Here is a 21,852-nt window from a genome sequence, read left to right as displayed (position 1 = left end):
GCGCTGCCCTCAGCCCCTCGCTCCTCCCGCAGGCGGGCAGCGGCGGCCGCCTCCGCCGCGGCCCTTCCCGGCAGCCATTTCGCAGCCCCGCGGCCAATGGACGAGCCCGGCGCCGAAAGAGAGACGCGTCCTCCCCGGCGCTGCCCGCGCGTCCCGCCGCCGCCGCCGCTCGGGCTGCCTCGGCCGCGCCTGCCCCGCCGGGCACCACCGGGGCGAGGAGGGAGGGCGGGCGCACGCCGCTGCCCCGCCTGAAGACGGCGGCTCGGCGAGGAAAGCGCCGCCGCTGCGGCGGGGCGGTGGCGACGGCCATCGCACGTGAGGGCAAGGGCGCTGGCTTCAGACGCCTCGGCAGCGCCATGGCAACGGCAGCCATGTCGGACGAGCGCAAGCGGCGGGCGGCGAGGCCGCCATGACGGGTGAGGGCGAGATGGCGGCCGGCAGCGCGGCGGCGCAGGGGCGGCACCGCCTGGCGTCCTCGCCTAGCGAGGGCCGGGATTGGACGGGAGGCGGCGGCCGTCACTTCCGGCCGGCCGCGGGGAGGCGGCGGCGGCGGCTGGGGGCGCGTATGGGCCGGCGGGGCCGCGGCCGGCGGTGCGGGTGCGGCGGGGGGCGCGTTGGGGACAGTGGCGGTGCGGCGGCGAGTGCGGGAGGGCCCCTGGGACGTGGGTGCCCCGTGTGTGTTGAGGGGGAGGGCCTGTTGTCGGAGCAGTCGTGTTGACCGCGGGGGGAGGTGGGCAGCGGGAACGGACGGGAGGCTGCCGGCGTAAACGGCGGCTGTGGAGGAGGCCCGAGTTTTGTATATGAGTGAGGAGAGCAAAAGGGATTGGGGGAGGGTGCGTTTCTTTGAAGTTGGCGTTGGTTGTGAGGTGGGATGGGTGGGGGCGGGGCAGAGGGAGGTGAAGGGTGGGATCTGTGCAGCGAGGGTGGCTGTGTGCACCGGGCAGAGTGAGTTCGTCATGGAGGGTGGGAGAGAGGAGCCTCGAAGTGTGTGGCAGGAACGGGCAGCTGTGTCGGGGGTTGTCTGGTTAGTATTGAGTTTAAAAGCTCAAACCCAGTTAGAAGGTAAGGGGCTGTGTATAAGTGGCGAAATATTACGTCTGGGGAAGGTTGCTGTCCGCAAATGATTGAGGGGGGTTGACTCTTGGCTGGTGGTAGGTGGGGGCGATGCCAGGTGGGAGTGTGTTTTGGTGCCTCTTAGTAAGAGAGGTTTGAAGGTAAGAGAGAGGCAGGAGGTATGACAGGCTGAGTGCCTGGTAAGGGAGAGCACCAGTCTTTGGCGAGCGTGGTCTGCTGTGGAGGTTGAGTGTGAAAGGACTGCGGCTGAGCTTGGGATTCAGTTCCTCAGGGAAAGCCAGGGGCTGTGGTCCTGAAGCCTTAGGGGCTGAGTTCTGGCACAGGGTACGTGAGAAAGTGAGTATATGAGAGATGGTGCCAGGAGGCAGTACAGTAAATGTTTTGTCCAGGGACAAAAAGGTTGAAAGGTGGTAGTCATTAATAACTCCTTGTCCTGAAGCATAGCAAATATAGCTTAGCAAAAGGTGTTCTCTCTCTGTCTGTCTGTCTCTCTTCTCCTCTCTCTTTTCTTTTCTTCTCCTAATTGTCTAGTCCTTGTAGCTAAAGTCATTGCCCACTGCATTACATTGCTGAAAGGAGAAAAATAGTTAAATGGAAGCTGCCTTTGAAACGTTTTTGAAATTAGAGATGTATTTAATGTTTTTTATTTCAAGACAGGTTATAAGAGCACGGGGAGAGATGTGTGGTATTTCAGTAACTCATTTTGAAATAGCCTTGCTACCGTTCTATATATGGTGAAAGCCGTTGTCAGAGTAAAATGCTGCTTAAAGAAGGTTTGGCAAAGCCACCAGTGTGCCAGCTTAATCTTCAAAATACAATAGCCTCATTACTTTCAATAGAACTACTCAAATAAAGCAAGTACATAAGTACTGCCAGGTTCATTTATAACCTGTAGTTGCACTGAAAGTGCCATTTTAGACTAAAATGGAAAAATACAAATCTTATTTGTATGCTATGCATTTTGTTTACTTTTATGTTTTAGTTAGTTGGGAAGTAGAAAGAGACCTGTAGATTGCATGGCCATTGTGAATATGGGAGAAGAATGCTACTTTCATCAAGTGAAGATCTAATTTGTTTCCTTGCCCAGCACTTGCAGCTGTATTTGTTTTGCAAACCTTTTGAAGAAATATTTGTTCCTTAATTAAAAAAAATCATATAGAACTAGTAGTCTAAAGTTTTTTCAGATTGCATTAATTTGGTCCCAAATAACGCTTCCAGAATGTTTATATCTCTTTTGAAACACACATAGCAAACTTACCAGAGGAGTCTTTACCAACCTCTCCTTGGAACTGCCTTTCATTTTACTAGTGTTTCTAAGGTCTTTATGTGAACTCTTATACGGCTTATCTTTGAGGTGCTGATGCCTTCAGCTTTATTTGACTGTGCATGTTGTTATCATAAGAATCCGGCTGGTACAAAGTGTATGCAAACTCAGGAAGTCTTTGGGTTATAGATAGTTCCTTGTAAAAGACAAATCATTTTTGTTAAAACACAGAGATAGAAAAGCCACAGGCTAAACCTGCATGAAATTTTTTTCCAAGGCGCATGACAAGGCACAGTGACTGTTTCTGAACGTTGCAGAGCAGTGGCTCTAATGCTATGTTATTTCTTTCATCCTTTTGCTACTCACCATGCTAGCCCTGCTGGGGCTACTCACTTTTGAACAATGTTTTCCAAAACTTTCTGAGTTAGATTTTTCTGTACTGTGTTGGGCATCTTACTGTGATGAATTGGTGCATTAAAAACCCTAAATGGAATTGACTCGGGGGGGGGGGGGTGTGCACGTGCATTTACTGTTTTTTTTTTTTAAATTGTGTTCTTTAATGTTAACGCAGAACTTAAAGAAGGGACAGTCTGCTACAAATCAGCCGCCATGTCTGGAGTTGGCAACAAACGGGCGGCTGCAGAGCCTGGCCCTTCTGCACCCCCAGAGAAGAAGGCAGGAGTTGAAGATTCAGGGACGACAGTGGAGACCATTAAGCTAGGCGGCGTTTCCTCAACGGTACGTCTTCCTTGCACACCTGCACTCAAGCTCTCGCTTGCTTATCTGGAAACAGAACTATCTTTCTTCCTTCTTTCTGAGCCCGGTGACCTTGGTTGTGGAGCATGCCAGTGCTGTGCCAGATGCATTGGTCTGACTTGTGCTTCTGCACAGGAGGAGTTGGACATCCGTACCCTACAGACCAAGAACCGGAAACTAGCAGAGATGCTGGACCAGCGGCAAGCAATTGAAGATGAGCTACGGGAACACATTGAGAAACTAGAGCGGCGGCAGGCCACTGATGATGCCTCTCTGCTGATTATCAATCGTTACTGGAACCAGGTTAGTAACATACTTTAATATGCTGTTTGCCCTTGTCTCCTCTTATATTCACCTGCATTCTGTTAGTTCATGTCTATCTGTTATCCTTTTTTTGCTTGTCCCATCTTTCAGTTTGACGAAAATATTCGCATCATCCTTAAACGCTTCGATCTGGACCAAGGTCTTGGAGACCTTCTGTCTGAACGAAAAGCACTGGTGGTACCAGAACCCGAACCAGATTCAGACAGTAATCAGGAGCGCAAAGATGAGAGGGAACGAGGTGAGGCATGTGACAGGGTAGCGTGTTGGCATTGACAGCGAAAAAGCTGGGTTTCAACTGTGGACAATGCTGGATGTCCCTTTCGCAGGCAGGGTGTCGCAAGCTCTCCAATTTTAAAAACTGGTATTATATTACTTGCCAAAGCATGTTTATTTTATGCATCTCTTTCTGTTCCCAGGTGAAGGTCTGGAGCCAGCGTTCTCCTTCCTAGCCACTCTGGCCAGCAGCACTAGTGAGGAGATAGAGTCTCAGCTGCAGGAGCGTGTAGAGTCCTCTCGCCGTGCTGTTGCCCAGATCGTGACGATGTATGACAAGCTGCAGGAGAAAGTGGATGTGCTGTCCCACAAGCTAAATAGTGGAGGTATGACTGAGCCGGCTGGTCTCTGGCTGATAGTTAAGGATCCCCTACCGCCAGTCTAGGGATGATCTTGCATTGAAAGTGTTAAGGCCTAGTTCTTGTCATACTCGTTTAGTTGCTGAAATAAATTGGCCTCACTCTCCAAACTCCCAGTAAGCAAAACCTACAATAAAGAGCAGCACTCTGTGCTAGAAGATTATTTTAGTTGCTTCTAAATTTGAATGTTGAGAACTCTGTCCATTGTGTTGAGCTAAGAGGAGGACTTAGTCATCCCTCTGATGTGTTTGTGCACCTGAGAAGTTATTGATTCCAGTTGAACCTTACCATTTTGCAAACTTTTGAGTATCTAAGCAAGTGAAACCCGTATTGTGAACTGATGTTGGACTCCTCCTCACTTTTCAGTTTAGTATAGGGCATTGGAATAACCAGTTCCTCATTTCCCTCTGTTTTTTAAGCAAAATGGTACCCTTCTGATTTCTTTGGTATGCTTAGTCTGTCAATTCTGAACGAAAAGCGATGTTCTGCAGAAAAAAACTAAATGATTAGCTTCTGAAAATTAGTGGTAACAGAATCAGTTTACAGTCAGATGAAGCTCCCTGAAAGCCGTTGAGTTTATTAGCTCAAGGTTAAAATTTTTGTCTTTTTGGAAATATTTGATTGAAAATGTAGGTGGAATCTCAAGTCATCCTGAGTTTTCCTGTTGCCCAGAGTGTTTGACGTTCTCTGACAGAAAAGCTCTGGCAAATCTGGCATTAGTATAGTGAAGTATTACGTTCTTAGTTGGCAGTCTTACACTGTGTAGCAGTACTGGCATTAATGTGACCTATACTCAGTTGCTGTAATTCATGATCTCATATATTAGCTGAAGTTTTGAATTTGACCTGCAGTAGAGTGTTGCTGAGCTACAAGCGCGTGTTCTGTTTTGCTGATGCTGACATGTGGAGAATGATTTCTGACATTACGTGGCAGTAACTGACAATTAGGAATGCATAGTATCTTAAACTGCAGAGCCTTTTGCTTGATGACTGCAAGTTGAAGCTTTGTGTGGCTAGTGATGAGACTCAGAAACCACCTCATGGAGAGCATAATGGGCAGGAGTTAAATAGAAATGTTGTTTTCCGTTTTATTTTTCCTCCTGCCATTGAAGAATTAAAAATTCTCTTTGGCTTTTGTTCATTTCCTGTTCTTCATGCATCTTTCAGATATTTCATTGATGGAAGAAGCAGTCCTGGAGCTGAATTCCTACCTCTCACATGAAAATGGGCGGCTGCAGGAACTGGCTGATCTTCTTCAGGAGAAGCACCGAATCATGTCTCAGGAGGTATAAAAAGGAGGGAGAAATAATCTGTCTAGGAGTTTTGTGCTCATTTGTTTACTACTTAAAACAATTGTGGTTACCATAATTTAGAGGGCAGATTATTGCCTTGGAGAGGGACGGCAGCAACGAGACCTGGAAGATGTATTCTGAACAAAGGTTTAGAAAGAACTGTGGAGAATTTTGCATGGATTTTCCGTGTGATTCAACAGTATTTACTTGTTACATCACTGAAGCAAAAGAAATAAATCAATGAGTTGAATGGATTTAATTTTAGAGGAAAAGGCAGCAGAGGAAATGGTGAGGTGGTGCTAAGACAGCTGTGTAAATGTTTAAGGAACTTGACCTAACATTCCTGTCATTTCAGCTTCTCTCTTTGGTTTCTCCAGGCTGCTTTTGAAGTATACCAATGTTAGTTATAATATGATCCCAGTCATTAAGGGTTCAAATTAAGAGGTTCAAACCACAGTTTTTCCTCCTGTGGTTTCCCATTTGTGTCAACCGTAGTTTAGTGTCAGTGCAACAAATACTTCAATCATGTGCATAATAGATGAGCAGAAACATTTTAAAGGTTTAGCAAGTGCCTTTTAATATGCTTAGGTGGATCCTTCTGTCCTCTGCCAGCTAATACCAACTTCTTGACCTTTTTCCGTTTTTGGTATTGGTTGTTTTATTATTATTGCTGTGTTGTGATTTGGCTAGTCCAAATTCAGAACAATTCAGGAAGTAATCTGTCCCCCTAGCAAAAGACAGGTAGAAAGCACAGGAATCCAGGGTATACTGAGAAAAGTTAATATTGAGCAATCTTGGAAAACCTTATTTATGTTCAATATGGCGGATGAAACACTATATCGATTGCAGTTCTCCAAGCTGCAAGAGAAAGTGGAGACAGCAGAGTCTCGAGTGTCTGTATTAGAGACTATGATTGATGATCTTCAGTGGGATATTGACAAGATCCGCAAAAGAGAGCAGCGACTCAACCGTCACTTAGCAGACGTTCTGGAACGGGTAAGCACCATCCTCTTTGCCAGGAAATCGAAGAGAAGGGCGTGGTTTTGAACTGCGTGACATCTTCCTAGGCACTTTGTGATAAAATCTGTAGAGTAGCATGTTCAGTCCTGAATTTACTTTGTCAGCAGAGTCTCAGCATTTAATTGGGTACTTATGAAATCTGTTGCCTTTTTTTGCAGGTAAATTCCAAAGGCTACAAGGTGTATGGAGCAGGGAGCAGTCTCTATGGGGGCACAATCACCATTAATGCTCGCAAGGTAATTCTAGGGGATCAGTTGTAGGCAGAGGGAAGAATAGAGGTGTGGAGAACTGGTTATTAGGGTCTAGCTTGGAACTGAATGTAAATACTTGCTTGCTACAAGTCTCCTACATGATCTTGTGTGAGCCGTTTTGTGTTTTTTGTTAGTTTCCTACTTATGAAACAGACCTGATAGACACAGTCATTTGATAATGGTAAGACTGTTAGCCGTTTCTGTTACTTTAGGGACAGCCACTTAATTAGTGCCCTCAAAAGATATGCTAGTAGTAGGATTTACAAGCATGTTGTCTCCAACAGTTTGAGGAGATGAATGCAGAGCTGGAGGAGAATAAAGAGCTTGCTGGGAATCGCCTCAATGAGTTGGAAGAACTACGCCAGGATCTTGAGGAAGTAACAACACAGAATGAAAAACTCAAGGTGGGAGATGTGTACCTGTTTGAGGTTGAAGGTATCCTGATGTGGTTGTAACGATCTATCTTGCTGCACGCGTCTCTGGAAAGCCTCTTTAATGATCCTTTACAGTACTCTCTCTTTAACTGGGTTCTGGTTTCCACAAAGTATTAGAATCTAACCTGTTTGTGTGACTAGTGCTTGCAGTTCAGCGCACTGGTGACACCATGTGGTCACCTGTCAGAATCATAGTGGTCTTTATTTTCTGTTTTCCTTTCCGATCCACCCATTCTGTACATTTTTAATGATCTCTCGTTAAAAGTAGCTTCACATCTTTACAAGTCTTGACCCTCTCCTCAACGTTCTTCCCCCTACCCACCCACCCAGAATGGACAAGGAGCTGAAAGAACTCAGGGAACTTGTTGAAGAGAAACTAGGCTCTAGGAGCGGTAGATGCTCTTAAATCCTCTGCATGTGGCAGAATGGGTAGATGGGGCATAGTGGCATATGAATTCCTTAGGTCTTACTGTTAATATATGGTAGTAGCATAAAAAGCTGTGAATCTCTACTAGATAAACATATGATGTACAGAATGTTGTAAATTTTATCTTCGTGATCGATAACGTAGCCTTTTAGGAGAAATGCCTAAGTTGATTACCCAGATTTCAAAAATAAGGTTCCAGGAACTGTCTTGGGGCATCTATCAATCCTTGTTTATCCGTGTAAACTCATTTTGAGGGAAACACTGTTTGCAATACAGCCTTCCTTTTCTCATAAGTGGTAACCTGTACGTGTGTATACATGTATCATTTCGCTATTCCTGTTTACATTCATTCACTAACTTTTTGCATAAGGAAAATTCAGATTCTGTATTTTTACTCTTTCTTTATTTGTTATGCTTTTGATCATTATGCCTTACGTTGTTAAAAACTTAACATGAACGCCTAGCTGGACCTGTGTTTTCTCTAGTTTTCTGTTATACTTTTCTACATGCCCATCTTTATTGATTAAATGATTTTACAGAAAATCCATTTTAAAAGTTTTTCTTCTTTCCCCAACTCATATCTTTGAAACTACTGCGAAGCCTGAGAATCAAAAAATCTTACCATGTGGCTGTGTGAGAGAAACAGCCTACTACCTAGAAGTAGGAAGGGATAATGGACTGTTTTTGAAGTTGCAACAAAAGCATATGACGTGCATCTACTTCTCTGCAATCCTGTTAAAGTTATACCTTTTTCTTTGAGGCTTTTAAAATGCTTGCGCTACTGCCACTGTGAAGTTGTCTGTGTCACCTTGATTCACTGTTCTCCTGCCTTGCAAAAATGATGCCAAAGACAAAGAGATAAGGTTTCTCTCTGTGGCATCTCCTTCTTGTGTCCTGGCCAGGTTGAGCTACGACGAGCCGTGGAGGAGGCTGTGAAGGAGACCCCGGAATATCGCTGCATGCAGTCCCAATTTTCAGTTTTGTATAACGAAAGTCTGCAGCTGAAGGCACATCTTGATGAGGCCCGCACTCTACTTCATGGTACCCGTACCACACATCAGCGCCAGGTGGAACTAATCGAGGTAGCTGTGTTGACTGTCTATCTGTATTGTCCCAGGTCTCATTAGACTAGGGGACATTGCCATGACATGAACCATCACTACTGATTGGCCTAGATGACTCGAAATAGTCAGCGAATTTGTCTTCTGGGTGATAATTAACCTATTATTGTACCTCATGTTGATGATATGAGAGATACTGCAGAGTTTGAGCACTAATTTCTGTCCCCTTATTCCTCAGAGAGATGAGGTCAGCCTTCACAAGAAGCTACGCACAGAGGTTATTCAGCTAGAAGACACCCTTGCGCAAGTCCGCAAAGAATATGAGATGCTGAGGATAGAGTTTGAACAGACACTTGCTGCCAATGAGCAAGCAGGTATGGAGTTCCCTTTTGTTTAAAAACAAACAAAGCAAAAAGTCCATTAGCCCATTAGAGGCTGCATTACAATACAACACCTGTTCTGATTCTTTTTCTTTTGCTGTTAAATACTTGTTCAGGCAGTTCTCTAACTCAGGGGAAAAAGGGCTTTTCATGTATTTCAGCGGATGCCAGTTCTGCGTTGTATGACTTATTTTTAGGTATGGCAAAATGTTGTAAAACATTTTTGGACATGCTTTACCAATAATCTGTTTTATGATAGCTTAGAGATCCTATGGGTTATACACTGCCTTTTGTATTTTTGGAAATTGCTTCTGAGAGGAATGAATATACATGTCTGGGATGACAAAACTGGATAGGAAACCAGTAAAGTTCAAATTTCATCAGAAAGAAGTAAGAAGATATTTCTAAAGTAGCAATGAAATCACAGAGATTTCTGATAATATGGCACGTTATCTGCGTTCCGATTTTGAGCAGAAATAGAGAAAAGGTAACGTTAATGGGGAATTTAGGTTTGGCAGTTTGCAAAGGCCTAGAGTAACAGATAAAACTGGCATAACTTTTCTATGTATATATTGTGTTACTCTGTTGTGGAACAGGATGATTATAGTCTTTAATTCTTTGTCATTTAGTTTTTTGTCCATCTCAGTTGAATCCAAGATCATCTCAAGATCAGCGAAATTGTGACTTCTCACTGTTGCGTATGTTTCCTTTGTGTAGGTCCAATTAATCGAGAGATGCGTCATCTCATCAGCAGCCTCCAAAATCACAACCACCAGCTGAAGGGAGAGGTGTTGAGGTACAAACGCAAACTGAGAGAGGCCCAATCCGACCTGAGCAAGGTATCAGAGCAGGAAATGCTGGGAGAGAGCAGACAGTGCTTATGAAAAGGGGGAGGGCTGCCAGGCCTCGCCTGTATTGTCAGCCTTTCTGATTGAAGGTGTAGTATGCTGTGTGATTTTCAGTGTGCCTCTGGACAGTAGCCTTATAGTTGTACTCCTTCCACTCACCAAGCAAATGGACTTCCTTCTGTAGTTCTGTGATGCTCCATGAAAAGCATTACCAGTAGCAATTATGAGGAGTTGTGCAAAAGGGACCTTGGGAAGACTGGAGAAAAGGGATTACTGTGTACTGGTTTCTGGCTAAGGACTTAGCTGTTTATTTCTCTTTGTGTTTTCTCTGTCATTATTCCATAACAGATTCGCTCTCGCAGCGGTAGTACACTCTTGCAGTCCCAGTCCAGCACTGAAGACACGAAGGAGGAACCTCCAGAGATCAAGCAGGAACCTGATGATCCTTCTGCACAAGTGTCCGTACCCAAGGCTGCTTCTGAAGATGCTAGTGAAGCGAAGGCCAGGCGAGACGAAGAGGAACGGGAGCGAGAAAGACGGGAGAGGGAGAGGGAACGAGAGAAAGAAAAGGAGAAAGAGAGAGAGCGAGAGAAAGAGAAAGAAAAGGAGAAGGAGCGAGAGCGGGAAAAGCAGAAGCAGAAGGAATCTGAGAAGGAGAGAGAATCCAAAGAGAAGGAGAAAGGGAAGCATGAAGATGGAAGAAAGAAGGAGGCTGAAGTGATCAAGCAGCTGAAGGCCGAGCTCAAGTAAGAGCTGCTGTCTCTCCCTTCCATGTTTGAGTTGTTCCTGTTTTGAGGCATTTGTGTAAAAATGACTTGTAGCTCTTATTTATGAGATTAGCTACTGAAGTTTGAGTTTTCTGGCACCTTCTTCATCTGATTATGGTTCAAACAGTGTAGTAACATTTCTCCTATAAAAGAGCCTGAGGCATGAAAAACCTAACGAGATACTTTGTAGTGTAGGTCCAGTAACTTTTATTTCTTCCTGTCATTACAATGATGTAAAGCTTTACAGGTGCAGTAGTCTTCCCTGTATTGGATCAGTATGAAAGCACAGATGGGTAGTTCGTTCCTTACTGTTACGGTACACTGTTTTCTTTCTCGCTCGCATGCGCTCGCTCTTTCTTTCTTTCTTCTCTTTGCTTTTCAGTGCCTATGTTCCTGAACGTATCCATTTTCTGTCTCCAGCATGTGCCCCTTGGTTACTTACATTGCCAGGATAAGGTGACCCAAGGATACTGCATACTCCTACCTGTGAGAGGCAGAGAGAATATTGCTCTTGCCCTCAGACTGGTCCCATAACAGTGTCGCTTTTGTCCATATTCTCACAGTTGTCTATTTCCTTGTTTCCAGGAAGGCCCAGGAGAGCCAGAAGGAGATGAAGCTCTTGTTAGATATGTACCGCTCTGCCCCCAAGGAACAGAGAGACAAAGTGCAGCTCATGGCAGCTGAGAAGAAGGCTAAAGCTGAGGTAAATCCTATTTTTCTTCCTTTTTTTCCTTTATCCTGTTACTTAAAGGTTCATCTCAAATACTCTGCACCTAAGCTGTGTTTTTTTTTGTTTTTTTGGTCTTCAAATTGGAAGTTGTTGCTCTTCTCATCTTTGTCACTTAGGAGATAGATTGGGACAGGTGGGAGGACGAGAGATGAACAGGGAGATTTGGGGGATGTTGCCCTTCTAAGGAACAGTGTTTTCATAACTAGTGATAAAGGCAGTTGTTCTTGTAGAGGTGTGTTCTACTCTCCATTGCAGTGACTTGTAGATTATCAGCATTACTTCATTACAAACATTGGAGAGACCTGAAAAGCATAGAGGGGCTAGGCAGCCAATTAGACAAAAACTACCACTTGATGTATTTAAAAAGAGTTTTGGACTTCGTTGCACCTGGAATGGTGCACCTGGAATGGTGCACCTGAATGGAACTGCAGAAAGACCTTGGGCTGAATGGAATTATTCAGCTACAAGAGACTAAAGCTAACGTTCCTACTCTGATAAAAGGCACTGTGGCATTTGCAAGTAATTTGAAATCAAGGTCTTAGTCTTACAGCTCATTTTAATGGTCCATCTGCCAGTAGTGTCTTGTCAGGATGAGAGATGGGTTTTCTTTTCCTGTGTTTTGAAGGCAGTTTCTTTAATGTTTTAGAGAATTAGAGGGAAAACAGAGCAGAGTTTGGGCCACATACTTGTGTTTAGTCTTGTTTCTCTCTCATCCTTGCTGTAGCTGGAGGAACTGAGGCAGAGGGTGAAAGAACTGGAAGACAAGGAGAAAAAGGAGAGTAAAAAGATGGCTGATGAGGATGCACTCCGCAAGATCCGAGCAGTGGAGGAACAGATTGAATATTTGCAGAAGAAACTAGCCATGGCTAAGCAGGTAAGAAGTTCTGTCTTGGCTTGGGCACCTGCGAAGCAAATATCTTCAGGCAACAGCCAGGAAGATTATCTGAGAGAAAATATTTCACTCCCTCTGTCTGCCAGATGTGGTGTTGTTTACTGAACGAGAAAAAAGAATCACAGAATCACAGAATCGTTTAGGGTGGATGGGACCTCTGGAGATCATCTAGTCCAACCTCCCTGCTCAAGCAGGGTCACCTAGAGCAGATTGCCCAGGATCACATCCAGACGGGTTTTGAATATCTCCAGCGAAGGAGACTCCACTACCTCTCTGGGTAACCTGTTCCAATGCTCAGTCACCCTCACAGTGAAGAAGTTTTTCCTCCGGTTCAGGTGGAACTTCCTGTGGTTCAGTTTCTGCCCGTTGCCTCTTGTCCTGTTGCTGGGCACCACGGAGAAGAGGCCGGCCTCATCCTCTTGACACTCCCCCTTGAGATACTTGTACACGTTGATGAGATCCCCTCTCAGTCTTCTCCTCTCCAGGTTGAACAGGCCCAGCTCTTGCAGCCTTTCTTCATAGGAGAGATGCTCGAGCCCTCTAATCATCTTGGTAGCCCTCCGCTGGACTCTCTCCAGGAGTGCCATGTCTCTCTTGTACTGGGGAGCCCAGAACTGGACACAGGACTCCAGGTGAGGCCTCCCCAGGGCTGAGGAGAGGGGCAGGATCACCTCCCTCCACCTGCTGGCAACACTCTGCCTAATGCACCCCAGCATACCATTGGCCTTCTTGGCCACAAGGGCACACTGCTGCCTCATGGTTAACTTGTTGTCCACCAGCACTCCCGGATCCTTCTCGGCAGAGCTGCTTTCCAGCAGGTCAACCCCCAGCCTGTCCTGGTGCATGGGATTATTCCTCCCTAGGTGCAGGACCTTGCACTTGCCTTTGTTGAACTGCAGCAGGTTCCTCTCCGCCCACCTCTCCAGCCTGTCCAGGTCCCTCTGAAGGGCAGCACAGTCTTCTGGTGTGTCAGCCTCTCCTCCCAGTTCTGTATCATCAGCAAACTTGCTGAGGGTGCACTCTGTCCCTTCCTCCAGGTCACTGATGAATACATTGAACAAGACTGGACCCCAGTGATCTGGGGATCGCTGCTAGCTACAGGCCTCCAGCTAGACTTTGCGCCACTCACCACAACCCTCTGAACTCTGCCATCCAGCCAGTTCTCAGTCCACCTCCCTGTCCACTCATCCAGCCACACTTCCTGAGTTTCCCTAGGAGGATGTGATGGGAGACTGTCGAAAGCCTTGCTGAAGTCCAGGGAGACAACATCCACTGCTCCGCCCTCATCTACCCAGCCAGTCATCCCATCAGAGAAGGCTCTCAGATCGGTCAAGCATGATTTCCCTTGGGTGAATCCGTGCTGACTACTCCTGATCACCTTCTTGTCCTCCAGGATGCTTACTGATGACCTCCAGGAGGAGCTGTTCCCTCACCTTTCCAGGGATGGAGGTGAGGCTGACAGGCCTGGAGTTTCCTGGCTCCTCCTTCTTGCCCTTTTGGAAGACTGGGGTGACACTGGCTTTCTTCCAGTCCTCAGGCACCTCTCCTGATCTCCAGGACCTTTCCAAGATGATGGAGAGTGGCCTAGCAATAACATCCGCCAGCTCCCTCAGCACTCGGGGGTGCATCCCATCGGGGCCCATGGATTTATGGATGTCACGTTTGGACAAAAGATCTCTAACCCGATCCTCCTCAACCAAGGGAGAGCCTTCCTTTCTCCAGCCTTCCTCTCTTGTCCCCAGGGTCTGGAATTCCTGAGGACTGGCCTTAGCAGTGAAGACTGAAGCAAAGAAGGCATTCAGTAACTCTGCCTTCTCTATAGCCTTTGTTACCAGGGCACCCGCCCCATTCAGCAGCAGGCCCACGTTTTCCCTAGTCTTCCTTTTGCTACTGATGTATTTGAAGAAGCCCTTCTTGTTGTCCTTGACATCCCTTGCCAGATGTAATTCCAAACGGGCCTTAGCCTTCCTCAACACATCCCCGCAGACTCTGACAATGTCCCTGTATTCCTCCCAAGTGGCCTGTCTCTTTTTCCACATTCTGTGTACGTCCTTCTTCTGTTGGAGTTTTGCCAGGAGTTCCTTGCTCATCCATGCAGGTCTCCTGCCCGCTTTGCTGCACTTCTTCCTCAGAGGGATGCACCCATCTTGAGCCTGGAGGAAGTGACGCTTGAATATTAACCAGCTTTCTTGGACCCCCCTTCCTTCTAGGGCCCTACCCCATGAGATTCCTCCCAGTAGGTCCCTAGAGGCCAAAGTCAGCTCTCCTGAAGTCCAGGGTTCAGATCCTACTCATTGCCCTGCTCCCTCCTCGTAGGATCCTGAACTCCACCATCTCATGGTCACTGCAGCCAAGGCTGTCCCCAACCTTCACCTCTCCAACTAGACCTTCTTTGTTCGTTAGTACAAGGTCTAGCATTGCACCTCTCCTCGTTGGCGTCTCCACCACCTGTATCAAGAAGTTATCCTCAATGCTCTGCAGGAACCTCTTTGACTGTTTGTGCCTAGCTGTGCTGTCTTCCCAGCAGATGTCAGGGTGGTTGAAGTAAATAGGGGTCACAAAGCTCATGGTGGGGTTGGGTGTGGGGGCATGTTTAATTGTCTGTATGGCCTAGAGGGTCAGGGTTAGTATCTGGATGCAGAGGCTGCTATTTCATTTTTAAAAAGTACTTTCTCCATACAATTCATATAATTAATGCATGTGCATGGTGCTCTGATATAAGCCCTTTTTTGTGGAATAGGATAATCTAAGGTTAAGAGAGCAGGACCACTTGAGATGTACTTTTTTAGAGCTTATGTTTGTTTATAGCGCACGATAGTTCTGTATTGTCCTTTACTGAATTAAGGTTGAAGGGGCAGAAGCCAGTTTAAGGGGTTGGCAGCCAGTTAGTTAGGAGATGTTGAGTTGTGCATGTGTAGGATTATTGTCCTAGTTTGTATGACAGCTTTTCAGCTAGCTGCCTGAAGTTGGCAGATTTCTGTCTGGTTTCTTTTCTGGGGATGACTCTGCCACAGCTGATTTCCCCAGCAGGTAAGCGAGTCTGTGAATGTTTGCAGGGATGACCATCTCTTTTGTACACCCTCTAAATCCATACTGTCTTTGCTTTGGTACATACTTTTAGGAAGTGATTTTTCTGGTTTTTGGAAAAGTAGAGACTGACGCATCTTTGTTCATCTGTGCTAGGTTTATTATCTCTGAGTATTACATTCAGGGTCATTGTGGAGGTACAGGAGACAGTTGAACCAAAACAGTTTATGCTCCTGCAGGAGGAAGAAGCCCTGCTCTCAGAAATGGATGTCACAGGCCAAGCCTTTGAAGACATGCAGGAGCAGAACATCCGCCTGATGCAGCAGCTGCGGGAGAAAGATGATGCCAACTTCAAGCTGATGTCAGAACGCATCAAATCCAACCAGATCCACAAGCTGCTGAAGGAAGAAAAGGAGGAATTGGCAGACCAAGTTTTGACACTGAAGACACAGGTAACCTAGGAGGAGGAGAGAGGACAACAGAACTGATGGGAAGGTGGAGGGAATGTTTCCCTGATCAGCCTAGGTATGCTACATCAGACTTCAAAGGCATCCTTCTTAGTAAACAACAAAGAGACTGCATATGAGCATAAAATGTCCTGCAGGTTCACTGTTGTGTAGAGCAGGAAGAAGGAGGGAAATGGGAAGACATGTTCCTGCAGTGACAGTATTTTTGGGATGTATTTTCTGCCGTTCTTGGAACTAAGGCCTAGGAACAATTTCCTAAGCTATCTTTCAGAAAATAAATTAAATCATAGTTGTGAGTATTTGACTGCTAGAGTTTAAAGATTTCACCAGAGAGGTCTAGAAAAAAAGATTTTAGGCTGCCAGTATATCTGCATCAAGGGAGAGAAGGATAAACTGAAGAGATGCCCCTTGGTGACAGGGAGGGAGAGAGAGTTTTAGCTTATAGCTTTCATGATGGCTCTGAGGACCTGCAGATCATGCATATCATTCCTGCTGTACTTCCTCTATCGCCTTCCAAGGTGGATGCTCAGCTACAAGTTGTACGTAAGCTGGAAGAAAAGGAACACTTACTGCAAAGCAGTATTGGAACAGGAGAGAAGGAACTAGGTCTTCGAACACAGGCCCTGGAAATGAACAAACGCAAGGTGAGTGATGGGATTTTTTTTCCACTACGATCATAAGGTGGAGCTGTTGTCTTGTTGCTAGCATAGAAGGTGTCTAGTTGTCACTGGTGTTATGGATCCCGGTATTCCCTATTTTTGGACTAGTTTGTCAGAAGGCTGAGGAGTTCTAAGTGTTTTAATTAAGGTATGATAGACTGATAGTTCCTTTCATAAAGAGGAACTGAGCATAGATGTGTCTTTCTGACAGTCTGATGAGGGAGCTGGCATAAGGTTCTGGTGAAAGGAAACCTACACTGGAAGCGGAAGAAGAGGCAGCAGCCAGGGGAAGGTAACCAGGGTTAGTTAGAGTTTGCATAGCTCTAACTCATCATGAAGAGATGAGGAAAATACAAAAGTAAAATGAGCTCATTTAACAAATGTATAAGGTAGTTAAAGAGAATAGTAGAACTTGGCATCTTTGAGTCCTATTAGAAGCATAGGAATGACATTGAAACAGACAGAAGAGAAGACAGAAATATCACTGTGAAGAAATGAGGGAGTTCAGTGCAATCACTTGAGCTGGATATCACAATCTCTAGTACTGAAGAAACTTGGCTAATAAGTTTATTGGTGCAGTGGCAGTTACAAAATGGTAGGAGAACTGGTGAAAAAGAAAATGATGTGCCAAATTAAAAAAAAAAAAAAGAAAAAACAAAAGAAATAGTTAAAAATACAAAAATAAAATGATGTGCTGTATTTAAAAAAATAAAAATAAAAGCTTATCTTGAGGTTCTATTTAAATTAGTTATACAGCTGCCTCTAAACAATTGAGAAAATGTAGAAGGTGGAAGACTGAAAATACTTGAATGAGAAAAGTATTGTACGTGGGCATTAGTCTTTTTCTAAGTGAGATGAATTGTAGTGCCACAAGAGTTAGTTTTAACGGAGTGAAGGGGAATTTTCAAGCTAAATGATTACAACTTGGTGGTAGTAAGATATTTTGTTACTGAAGTAATGTTTAGGGAATAATTCCAGTTCTTCTGATGGAAACTACCAAAATTTGACTGCTTACAAGAGCCTTTCTAGGGCTGCTGATAGCTACTTTTTCAGTCTTACATTGCCAGATAAGGGGGCTGGAAATCATCAGGACTTCTTTTCTCTGTCTGGTTTCCTTTTTCAGGCCATGGATGCAGCTCAGCTTGCAGATGATCTGAAAGCCCAGCTAGAACTGGCTCAGAAGAAGTTACATGACTTTCAGGATGAGATTGTGGAAAGCAGAGTAACTAGAGAGAAAGAAATGTTCAACTTCAAAAGGGCTGAGGTATATGTCTCACTTGCAGTCCTATAATTTCTATCTCCCCTGGTGTCTGCCTCCTTATGCATTCAGCTTGGAATGGGTTCCAATTATGTGAATTTCTTCACTGTCTCCTTGTTAGAAGTGTTTTTTTTCCAGTTTCACTTTTGCTTCAGCTTCATTAGGCCTTAGTTATTTCAGATTTTGGCCACAGATAACTGACAATACACATGACACTAGAGGATGATGTATTCTATCATAAGTCTATTGGACAATGCAGGGAGAAAAGTGAGTGGAATGACTTAGTCAGGCATGGTGTTGGCTACAGGTGCTAGTTCTGTTTAGTCCTTGAGAAAGCAGTGAGAGAGAGGACTCTATTCATTTGCTTGATCTCCTGTTTTTATGGCAGGAAGACATTTCTAGGCTTCGCAGGAAGCTAGAGACCACTAAGAAGCCTGATATGGTGCCCAACTGTGATGAAATATTGATGGAAGAGATCAAGGATTACAAAGTGAGTACCCATCTCCATCAACCTGCCTCTTTAATTCTGTTTTAACCAAAAGGCTGTGTACCTGTTTTTTCAGTATTTCACATCCCTTGTCTGGATTCTGGCACTGTAGACCTGTTGTACTTAAAAAAAACAACAACAACAAAAACAAAACAAAAACCCACCTTTTCTTTATGAAGAATGGTTAAGACCTTTATCTTCTGTCGTCTTTAAACTTACCCAGTGCTGTGCAGTTGGCCTTCACTATAGCATTTATGTCTTGCAGGCCCGCCTGACCTGCCCATGCTGTAACATGCGCAAAAAGGACGCTGTGCTCACGAAGTGCTTTCATGTCTTCTGTTTTGAGTGTGTTAAGACACGCTATGACACCCGGCAGCGTAAGTGCCCCAAGTGCAATGCTGCATTTGGTGCCAATGACTTCCATAGGATCTACATCGGTTGACTTTTTACACTGGAGTGACGGAAAGGTGCCACTTATGCTGACCACCCAGCTTCCCACATTTTCTCTGATTGTCACCTTTGGGGCAGTCAATGCTTTTGTCAGATGACCTGCAGTATCTTCTAGGAAGTATGGTTAGAGAAGGGAAAGGAACAGACTGTGGGTATTAGTTCCTTCCCTATCCCTTTTCTTTTATTCCTGCCCTCAGCTTTTGTGAATTTTTTTATTCCTGCCCTCAGCTTTTGTGAATTCACTGTGTCTCAGAGGCCATTTCCCGTCTGTTCTTTCACACTACCAAGTTCGGAACATCTATCTCAAGTCCTATCTTGAGGAGATGGGAACTGTCCATGGTGCAACACAGATAAACGACGCCTTTATTTTAGGAGTTTACTTTGGATATTCAGTAAATCCCATCAAGGTACGCTAGGGTTTCTGAAAGTGAATAGCTTCCCAGTTGAAGGACCAAATAAGGAGTTAATTAGCACATCTGTAGGCTTCAGATCTGTAGGCAATGACTCCATGGGCATGTATCTTCCTGAGTCAGGACAAGAATCTGTGAAGGCTGGGCAGTAGAAAACACCCTTCCTACCCCGCAAAGCATATGCACATCTTGTTATCCAGAAGAGGAGAAAGATAAGTCATAGGAAAATCTTTAAGAATAGTATTGCACTGACAAACCCCAGTTGATACGGAAATTTTTGCTTTGAGTTGAGGCATTGTTGTCATTATCCTTACGTTTCAGAAAAGAATTTGAAGGGGTTACTTTGGTGTAGCTTTGCCACAGAAATTAACCTTGTAATGCACAAACTTTAATAAAAGCTGTGGTCTGGATAATCTTTTCTATTTTGCTTACTTTTGCTGGTATCTAATTGTGGTTGCATCCTTCGTCCAATCAGTAGAAACATTTTTTCAGAAATTTTAATCTTTTAAAGCAGGCAGATGAATTTCTTATTCCCTTTTTCTTCACGAAATAGTTAATTAGTATAACCTTTGTCCTTTTGATTGTACTTTGCTACCTTATTCCTACAGAAAGGCCATGCTGCTGCATTATTTAAACAGCCGTTTTGTCATGGCTGCTGAGAACTCCATGAAACAAAATGGCATTATTTTAAACTGTGTGTTCCTTGTACTGCAGGGCCATATTTGCTTCTAAACATAAAAAGCTAAATCATTTATGTTAGTGCAGCTAACAGAGGCAGTGAACAGATGCAGCAGTTTGCACAGCAGTGCCTGGGCTCTGCTTGGGCCTTTTGTGGGCCTTGCTGGAAGTTGTGGAGGCTTTCTGCAGACCCCTGAGGAACTAGATGATGCTTGCTGCTAGCAGGAAAGGAGAGCTAGGCAAGGACATCTGCAGGAGGCCTTAACTTCTGGGAAGCTGTAGCTAGGTGTGGCTGCTGCTAACAAGCTCCCTTGGTTGTCCCTGATCAGAGGGAGTTGGGGCCTTTGATCCAGGTGGCCTTTCATTGGGGTGGTTCAAGCACCCTGTGAGTCACTGTTAGGCAGAGGCCTATATAAGAGGCAGGCCTAGGCCACAGCTAACAGAGGCAGCAGTTTGCACAGAAGGGTGCCAGAAGGCAGGAAGGCACCTTCATTTCTCATAGTAGTGTATGCTTTCTCAGGCATGGTCATGACACGCTGCAGAGGACGTTTTCCCCAGTGGCTGTTTGAGTTGCTGCATCAGCTGTGTCTGAAGGTTCAACCCAGACAGACCCTCTGAGAGCAGATGCAGTTCTTCAGGTGTCAGGCTGCAGGGAGTGCTTGGAGGGAGGCCTCTCCATGAGGCCTGGGCTGAAGGTCAGCTCTCCTGTGCAAGGTGTGCTGTGGCTGATCAGTTGTATCACCAGGTGAAGGAGTTACGGGAGGAAGTTAGTAGGCTGTGCAGCATCTGAGAAGATAAGCAGGAGATAGACAGGGTACTCTGGGAGACCATGCAGCTCCAGGAGTCCCCACCCCCCACTGCAGTGGAGTTGCTGGAGGGCTCTGTACCGTGTGAAACACCTCCAGAGTCCACAAGGAAACACCACAAGGAAACACGGGAATGGATGAGCTGATTATTTTGTCGGAAGCTTCCTTGGAAATGGTTGCTGGGGACGCCCTATTTCTCCTAGGCAGAAAGAATGCTCTCTTTGGTCCATCCTTTGTGAGGTGAGCAACTCCCAGTGCACTGCAGGAGGGGCTCGATCCCCAGGAAATCTGAGAAAGGCGCCTCCCACCAGCTGCAAGATGATCCCATTCCACTGCCAATCCCCACAGAGAACGCGGGCTGCCAAAGAGGCAACTGCCCTCTTTTGGCCTTTCCTTCCTTCAGCTGCTCACACAGCACACAGGAGCTGTGCGCACACCTGCGACTACGGCGTCGCCTTAGAGGACGCAAAGCAGACTTTTTGCCAGGCGTACCACTTTGGGTCACCGAGACACGCAGTTGCCACAAGGAAACGGCTGCCCCGTACTTGGTGCCTAAGCTGTTTGCCAGACGTGGCACACGGGCGACGTGCAGCAGCTGCAATGCAGTGGGGCCGCAGCCTGCAACTGTGCTTCCTGCCACCCTCCGCAATGGCCCCGAGGCCTTCCCTGGTGCCAGCTGGGAGTGCGAGCCGTGGGCTCGGAGCTGTTGGAGGGAGACAAGCGGGAAGAGATGATGGCACAGGGAAGACAAGCGCACAGGAGGTGTGCTGCTGCTGCAGAGCTGTGTGGCCAAGTGAGGAGTTACGGGAGGAAGTCAGCAGGCCGCGCGGCATCCGAGCGGGCGACACAGAGCTAGACGGCACCTTGTCGGAAGGCCTCGAGCTGCAGAGCGCCAACTTGCCAGTGCAGGGCAGGCGCAGGGGGACTGTGTGCCTCGTTGGGAGGCAAGGGACGGCCCCGCTGCCGTGCAGTGAGTGGGGTGGGGCCCCGAGGAAGGCAGGTGCGTGGGTGCTGGCCACCGTGCCTTTGGACAGCAGCATCTGCCCTAACAGCCAGCTAGGCAAGCGCAAGAAGCACGGCCTACCTGAGTGCGCGCTCAGGTGGCCTGGCAACCGGCTGCACTGCCAGGCTCACAGGGCTGGGCTCAGCAGCCCAGCGTGCAGGGGGAGGCCACTGGCTGCTGCTGTGCCCCAGGGCTGCGTGCCGGGGCCAAGGCTGTTTTGCGGCTTCCTGAGCGAGCAGGCTGATAGGGCCCAGGGCAGCCCCAGCAAGTTGCTATGGAGGCTAGAGAGCGGGGAGGGCTGGCTGATGCAGCCGAGGGTGGTGCTGCCATTCCGAGGGCCCTGGCCAGGCTGGCCACATGGGCAGGCAGGCACCTCCCGGAGGGCAGCCACGGCAAGGGCCAAGTGCTGCACGTGGCCAGCCAGGAGCCCATGGCGTGCTGGGCACCAACGTGCGG

The 21,852-nt window shown here is 46.5% G+C and overlaps 1 protein-coding gene across 4 annotated transcripts; it reads left to right on the top strand.

The window, feature by feature from the left end:
• Window positions 1-391: 391 nt before the first annotated feature.
• Window positions 392-19,322, top strand: RNF20 (ring finger protein 20). Of its 4 annotated transcripts, none has more exons than XM_068926839.1 (20): window positions 392-416; window positions 2,910-3,076; window positions 3,230-3,397; window positions 3,509-3,656; window positions 3,835-4,017; window positions 5,217-5,335; window positions 6,191-6,337; window positions 6,520-6,597; window positions 6,897-7,016; window positions 8,376-8,555; window positions 8,773-8,908; window positions 9,632-9,753; window positions 10,111-10,508; window positions 11,115-11,232; window positions 11,984-12,133; window positions 15,418-15,630; window positions 16,164-16,289; window positions 17,428-17,568; window positions 17,951-18,052; window positions 18,315-19,322. In XM_068926839.1, exons 1-20 carry the CDS (start codon window positions 410-412, stop codon window positions 18,489-18,491), a joined length of 3,000 nt encoding a protein of 999 aa, XP_068782940.1. In that variant the 5' UTR covers window positions 392-409; the 3' UTR covers window positions 18,492-19,322. The 4 variants fall into 4 exon arrangements, with proteins under 4 accessions (XP_068782940.1, XP_068782942.1, XP_068782944.1 ...); XM_068926841.1 differs by lacking the exon at window positions 392-416 and adding an exon at window positions 512-597; XM_068926843.1 differs by lacking the exon at window positions 392-416 and adding an exon at window positions 515-591.
• The last annotated feature ends 2,530 nt before the right edge of the window (window positions 19,323-21,852 follow it).

Source organism: Struthio camelus, chromosome Z (genome assembly GCF_040807025.1).
Source record: "Struthio camelus isolate bStrCam1 chromosome Z, bStrCam1.hap1, whole genome shotgun sequence".
Taxonomy (NCBI): domain Eukaryota; kingdom Metazoa; phylum Chordata; class Aves; order Struthioniformes; family Struthionidae; genus Struthio; species Struthio camelus.
This window is presented reverse-complemented; position numbering and strand designations above follow the sequence as displayed.